At 35.8% G+C, this 7,673-nt stretch overlaps 1 protein-coding gene across 1 annotated transcript; it reads right to left on the bottom strand.

The window, feature by feature from the left end:
* Positions 1–4,458: 4,458 nt before the first annotated feature.
* Positions 4,459–6,896, bottom strand: LOC107956797 (phenylalanine N-monooxygenase CYP79D16). Its single transcript, XM_016892312.2, has 2 exons — positions 5,924–6,896; positions 4,459–5,744 (listed from the first exon to the last, which is right to left on the bottom strand). Exons 1-2 carry the CDS (start codon positions 6,890–6,892, stop codon positions 5,088–5,090), a joined length of 1,626 nt encoding a protein of 541 aa, XP_016747801.1. The 5' UTR covers positions 6,893–6,896; the 3' UTR covers positions 4,459–5,087.
* Positions 6,897–7,673: the final 777 nt, after the last annotated feature.

Raw genomic sequence — 7,673 nt, 5'->3', positions numbered from 1 at the left:
TTTTAGAAAATCATTATAAATTGTACAAAAATGGTTATAAGATAAAATTTATATGCTTAGACTCCTTAATGAGTCTAGTTTCAAATGAAATCAAATACAACACATTTTGAATTCTGTAAAATGAGAAATTTGATTCGTAGTGAAGAGTGGTCAGATTAGTCAAACAGTGAAACAGGGGAAACTTTAAGAAAAATCTGGTATTGATTGGCCAAACCTAAAATTCTGAAAATTTTATGGATGGAAGATATACGAGTCTATATTCAGGGAAAATTAACGGCAAGTGATTTGGAGTTTTGTAACTCCAGTTATAAATAATTTAGTGACTACTGCTCAGAAAAACAGCTCGTAGTGAATATGTGATTTTGTTGTAAACATGGATAAAACTTATTTTAGTTACTCATAAGCTATTGATTAAACCCATACGTGAATTCTAAATCGTGATATTGTAAAACGATACATGAGTGTTAGATGGATTTTTGATATTAAAATTTGTGAAATTGTAAGTTTATGAGTATTCGAATATGAAATGATAGTATGGCGTGAAATTGAATTATTCATTGGGAAATGATTAATGTAGATTCGGCCAAGACAAAGTGTATACATGATAGTATATGTGATATGTGAAGTATATTTGGATAATTGTGATGTGAATGTATATATATGTGATAAGGCCTAATGGCCGATGTGATGAATGTGAAAGTGTATATATGTGATAAGGCCGAATGGCCAATGTGATGAATGTGAAAGTGTATATATATGTGATAAGGCCTAATGGCCGATGTGATCAATGTGAAAGTGTATATATATGTGATAAGGCCTAATGGCCGATGTGATGAATGTGAAAGTGTATATATATGTGATAAGGCCTAATGGCCGATGTGATGAATGTGAAAGTGTATATATGTGATAAGGCCTAATAGCCGATGTGATGAATGTGAAAGTGTATATATGTGATGAGGCCTAATGGCCGATGTGATGAATGTGAAAGTGTATATATGTGACAGGGCCGAGTGGCCAACGTGATGGATGTGAAAGTGTATAAATGTGATAAGTCCCGAAGGGCAATTGTGTCAGTACTATATCCGGGTTAAAACCCCGCAGGCTTTATGCAAGAGTATTATCCTGATTAATGTCCGTAGGCTTCGTGCTCGTACTATATCCGAGCTTTAAAGACCCGGCGGCTAAATGCTAGGATTCAAGTAAGACTTTGATATTGAGTATCTGCATTAAGTTACCATCAAATAAGTATTATGTATTCAAGATGTTCAGGTACGTATTACTTACTCATCGGTGGAGTGATTTCGAGGTGAATTATCAGTATCAAAGAGGTAGGTAAATGTGATTAATATTATAACTCCAAATGTGAGAATGTGCTTTGGAAATATTTGACCATCTAGGTCATTATTATTCGAAAGTATATATGTGGCAGCCAAGTGTTGCGTTTAATGATATTATAGATCGAGATGAAGCTCTAGATTAACTTCATCGAACAGTTGAAATGAATGACCAATAATAGTGATTGAGAACACTTTGTCTTGCTTAAAACTTACTAAGCATTAAATGCTTACTCCGTTCTTTGAATCTCTGTTTTATAGATTTTGTTTCGTCAGCTATCGGACTCGGGATTATTGAAGTCGAAGTCGCCAACACTATCAAAGCCCTTTTGGTACACTTTTGGTTGAACTCTGAAAATGGCATGTATAGGACTACCCTTTTGTTGTTGGTCATGTACCTTCGGTTTTGTGTAAATTTGGATAGCCATGCGAAAATGGCTTAAATATACTTTGATCATAGCATTATAATCGTTTTGTATGTTGTCCGTCGAGAGGTATGGAAATGTTGGTAACGGTTAGCCATGGGAAGGGTTATTCTTGATCACTTTTGGAATATGTATGACAAACTCTAGTTGATCCATGGAGGATCATGAAATAGGTAAAGTTTACCTTAAAAAAAAAAAGAGATGCTGACAGCAGTAGTGATGTGGATGTGAAAAATCACTAAAAATAGTAGGAATGGAATTAAATAGTGAATAAATTATGTAAATGAACTTTGATGAATCTATTTTCATAGGAAAGTAACAAAACGATCATATGGACAGTATGTTAAGAGATATTCAGGTTCTCGTGAGACTGGGCCAGAACGGTTTCTGGATTCCCTATTCCGACTTTGGAAATTCATTATAAATTAACCAGAGATAATTAGAAGTCATGCCATATATTCATAGATTCCTTTTTGAGTCTAGTTTCTATGGAAACAAACGACATCAGTATTTAAGCCCTGTACAGGGAGATATCCAAGTCGTAATGCGCAAAGGTCAGTGTAGTCGATCCCTGTAACAGGGGAGACTTTAACTAATAAACTGTACTAATTGGCCCGACCAAAAATTCTAGAAAAAAAATATGTAGATGGACATATGAGTCTAGTTTCAGGGAAAAATCACGAAACTGATTTTCGAGTTGTGAAACTCAAGATATGATTTTAAGGTGACAGCAACACAGTTAGCCAGCTGTCTGAAAATTTTTAAAATGGACTGCGATAGTAAGCGAATTTAGTCTGTGAACCCCTCGTGTCTGACTCCGGCAACGGTCTCGGGTATAGGGTGTTACAGGATCAAGCTAGGAGTACGCCAAGATAACAGCGAGTTGGGCAAATATGCATACAAAGGACATCTTAGGAGTATGGCGTATAGTATAACACGCCTTAAAGAGTCTGTTTTTAATAAAATCTTTTGTTGTAGGTTGTACAGTGACTAATAAGTTAATGTAATTACTGGATATTCTCTTTTACATCAAAGAATGGTACATAAGTATTATGATGTAAGTTTAGAAACAATTTACGTTTGTTGCGTAAAATTTGATGAACTGTTTAAGTGTTGTAACATCCGGTATCTGGATTCGGTGATTCGGGTCGAGTAGAGGGTGTTACACCCTACCTACTCTTGTGTAATAAAATTAGGAAAAGCTACCTTGAAATGATTAGCAATAACCTTCATGACCAATTTGTAGAGAATAGAGCACAGACTGATCAGTCGAAATTGAGAAAATTTTTCAGGATTCGTAACTTAGGGATAAGAACTATCAGAGTATTATTCAAGTCCGGATCAATGGCTTTACCTACAAACACCATTTTAACCCACTCACAAACATCATTACCAACAACATCCCATTGATTTTGAAAGAATAAAACATAGAAGTCATCATTTCCCGGGGCCTTCAAAGACGCCATGTCAAATAGTGTCAATTTAATTTCTTCATTCGTGATAGCCTTAATTGAAAAAACAATGTCCGAAGAGTTAAGACGAGGAAAAATACCAGATAGAGGCCTATTTATGCGCTCCAGGGCTTCTCCATGGAGTTTCTGAAAGAAACCAACAGCCTCAGCTTGAAGAGTATCCTAATCAAAGGGCTATTCATCGTTACCAACCTTTAGAGCAGTAATACAATTTAACGTTCTCCTCTCAATCGTATGAATATGAAAAATTTACTATTATGATCACCAAAATGAAGCTAGCCACAACAAGCGTTTTGCTTCCATAACAATTCCTTATGATTGAAAACACTCTCCAAAATGGATATACATAGGGGCCAATGCAAATAGTCGACTGGTACAATACAATAATTAATATCCTTTTTTTTTGAAAAATATTTAAAATACATTTTAAATAACATAATATTTTGTGGCAATAAAAAATAGTGTACAAATGATCAAACCAACCTTACGAGCTGAGATTTTATTTTTGATTAACAAATGTGGGTAATAAAATTAATACTTTATTTTATTCCTTGTACGATCACTGTGTTTCTCTTTCTTTCTCTTTCATTTACTCCCTAAATAAGTAGACTTAAAGGTGGCAACCGTGGCCTTGCAATAGGAAGAAATGGTTTAGCCAAAAATATTAAGACCAAGGTTGTCCAAGCATTGAGAATTGATGGTTCAGACCAGTCACTTGATCAGTTAAGATCTGATCAAGACGTTGGGATAACCTGAATGTTTTATCAATTTATATGACTTGAGCCTTTTTATGTGATGTTTCCATAAGAAAATGAACTTTTAGAACCTAATTTATGGATGAGATTTATTGTAAATCAAAGTCATGGTTCAATTTGGAATTTTAAGGAAGTTGAGATTTACTTAACTTTGTGGATGAGACTTGTGCTTATCCTTTGTACGTATCTTGGCAGATTTATGGGTTGATTTTAAGGAGATTAATTATACTTTATTTTGGGATAATTATTAGAGATAATTCAAGAAGATATATTCAAATTAAAATTGATGGATTTACTTTATCAGGACTATTTGAAAAAGATGTCGATTTTAGCCTATAAATAGACTATTTGGTATTTTTGCACTCTTGTGTTAGGCTTTTATTCGAGTTTATACTTGATGTAAGCGAGGTTAGTTGGGGTGAGTGATTTGTAATAATTGGGGTTAGTGTTGGGGTTGCAATTACTTCTTTGTGTAAGGGTAGATTGGTTTAAACCAATAGGTAATATGAAAGATTGTTGAATAAGAATCATTCACTAAACAAGTCTTGGCAAAGTAGAATTATTTCCGAACTGCGTTAACAAATTATTGCATGCAAAATCTCTTATTACTTTCTCTATTTTGGTTTTTGTTTCGTTGTCTTTTGCATCCTGTGACAAAACACATACTTGAGTAGTCTGGTTAAAATTACAACAAACTGACTTTTTTTTTTTCCAAATGATACCAAAGCAAGCTTCAAGAGTTGGTTGAATATGACCCTACTACAGTTTTCTACCGTGGAAGTTATGAAAGAAGGAAGTTCTATTATGCGAGCATCTCTTCTCGTTGGCTCTTCGAACCATGACTATTGGAAAGCTCGAATGAAAAACTTTATCATGTGCATTGATGAAGTTACATGGAAAGCAATACATCAGCTACTAACTGCTTATCCATTTTTATTAATGAGAAAACAATACATAAGAAGTTGCTGAAGTGAGTACACCCCATACAAACACCGAAATAAGCTACAACAGGAAATACATACTAGGGATAAAAACAATTTCATTAGAACCAAGCCACAAACAGGTCTCCCTTGTCAACCCCCATCTTCGTCAAGGAGTTAATCACTGTATTTCACTTTCAGTTGAGAAAGAGTAGACATGCGGTAGCAATCGTGGCTTTGCAACAGCAAGCAGTGGTTTAGCCAGAAAGGGAACTCCCCTTCCTGGACAAAGATCAATGGTTCCCTGGTTAGTCGGGATGCTCCAATCGAATCCTTGCAATAGCCTCGCTAACAGCATGGTAGTCATCAAGCTTCCAAGCACCACTCCAGGGCACCCTCTCCTTCCTCTACCGAATGTAAACAGCCGCAAATCTGGCTCTTCAAGCACCACTTCTTCGCCTTTATTACAATTCTGGAGGTGACGTTCTGGCTTGAACTCGCATGGCTCGTCCCAAACTTTAGGGTTTCGACCAAGCCCAACCCGACTAACTATCACATGGCTACCCTTAGGGATGAAGTAGTCGCCCACTGTTGTATCAGTCACGGACACGTGAGGAGGGCTAAATGCTGCAACAGGATGGAGTCTAAAGGCTTCTCTGGCGCATGCCTTAGTAAAGTTAAGTTGTGGGACATCAGATTCTTGTATTAACCTATGTTTTCCAACCACATTATCTAATTCGTCTCTGGCCATTTGTAGCGTCTCTGGTTTATTCAACATCTCCGCAAGTGCCCATTCTAAGTTATTTGATGGATTATCCACTGCAGCAATCATAATTTCCTGAAAATTAAGTTGAAAAAGAGACTATCAATATACAGGGCTGATTTTCTATGATAACACGTGTATATTATATCATATTTATGTTATTGTCATGTCTTAGTAATCCATTTTTAATAAACATTAACATGTTGGTGGCTTATATTTTGTTCAAAAACAATTAAAGAGAAGGAAAGACGTACATTTACTTGAGCTTTGATCTCGTCCGCGGACAGTAGTGGGGTACCATTGTCATCCGTTAAAGAAACCAAAACATCAAGCAAGTCTTGAGGTTCATGTTTCTTGCCATCTCTCCATTGTTGAATCCTGTCTTCAATAATGGGATTGTTATATTTCTCTAGAACCCTAGTTGCGTCCTCCACGATTTTCTCATGCCCCTCCAGGTCGCGGCCTCTCAAAAATGGCCAGTAATCGGATATACAAAAGGAATAAAGATGAATGACTAAAGCGATAATGGCGTCGACGTATTCTTCTTCCTCAAACCCAGGTCCACCATCTGCTTTCCCTTCTCCCAAGTATCCTCGATTAAAGATCAACTTTTTTATCACATTGCAACAATAGTGTCGGGCAACCAGTCTTAAGTCCACTAGGCCGCCTTCATCACCATTTTTGCATTGGTTAAGTACGTAACGCACGAGGTTATCAGCTTCTTCAACTCTTTTCTCGTGAAGCCATCGATGTCTTTCATGTGAAAGCATCTCGCTGACCATAACTCTCTTCATTTTTCTCCACTGATCTCCTAAGGGTGAAAAAATAGTGGTTAAGTGCCCTTTTGAGAGGACATCAGTGGCGATGGTAAGGGGTCTTGAAGCAAAAATAGCATCCTGTTTTCTCATGAATTGGAGACTGATTTCAGGACAAGTAACGGGAATCACATGAACATTTCCTAGACGAATACAAGCAATTTCGGTGTTCATTTCTTTCATGAAACTGTGTATCCAATAAGACACCGAAGTTTTCTTCTTATTTATGATTAATTCAGGGAGGTTTCCCACAATAGGCCAAGGTTTAGGGCCTGGCGGAAGAGAGGGCTGTTTAGGCTTTTGGGCATTGCGCTGCCATTGAAGCTTAAAGAGGTGACTCAAAGCAAAAGTGATGAAAGCAAGTAAGGTGGAGAAGCTTAGCATTGTTGTAAAAGGAGCGATGAACATAGAGTAGTAGATTTCCATGGCAATTTGAAAATGAAGACCAAGGAAGATACTCATATTAGATTTCCCTGGTAATATATATATACACATATACATATATCCAATTTTTCATTTGGAGGCTTCGACGAATTTAAGTGAAGTAAAATATACAAGAGACAACTTACACCGATATAATTATTACCTTTATAATCTTTTTTTATGAAATAATAACAATTGTATATTAATCATAGTACCCTAAGCTAGAGGAAGAATTCTCTCTTCATAATTTTTCATGCGGACCTTCATAATTTTTAATCTAATGTTATTTTAACAAATTATAAGTACAATTTTTTCAACAAATTATATGTACGACTTAATAAAATAATTCCACCTGTTGTACATCGGAATTAATTTGATATTTTATATCATATAATTTTAGAAAATATCTTTTATAAAAAATTACTGTGATTAACTAGTATAAATAAGTTTTGTGACCAAAGAATGTTAATCAATTTCATAAAAGATAGTTGTGAAGTCTCTTTCGAGATAAAAGATAAAATTATGAAAAGGGCCAGGACCTTTGATAATTGCTATAAAGTTCTACAGTATGTGAAGTGAAATAAGGCAGTTGTGTCTGAGTTAGGATTGTGGCATGAGAAACTTGGTCACATGCATTAAAACGGACTTCAAATGTTGATCTAGTCCTAGGTTGTCAGGGGTATTCCTATATTAATTGGTGATGTCCATAAAGTTTTTAGCTGTTGCTTAAAGGGTAAGCAACATAGGGAGAAACATCAAAGAGTCA

The sequence above is a fragment of the Gossypium hirsutum genome, chromosome D07 (genome assembly GCF_007990345.1).
Source record: "Gossypium hirsutum isolate 1008001.06 chromosome D07, Gossypium_hirsutum_v2.1, whole genome shotgun sequence".
In the NCBI taxonomy this organism is placed as follows: domain Eukaryota; kingdom Viridiplantae; phylum Streptophyta; class Magnoliopsida; order Malvales; family Malvaceae; genus Gossypium; species Gossypium hirsutum.
Note: the sequence above shows the minus strand (reverse complement) of the source record. Positions and strands in the feature narration are given on the sequence as shown.

Excerpts from the sequence above, each read along its gene's own strand:
- LOC107956797 (XM_016892312.2), bottom strand. The coding sequence starts at position 6,892 with ATGTTCATCGCTCCTTTTACAACAATGCTAAGCTTCTCCACCTTACTT. Across the intron at positions 5,745-5,923 it reads AGATCAAAGCTCAAGTAAAT|GAAATTATGATTGCTGCAGT; the intron begins GTACGTCTTTCC and ends CTTAATTTTCAG.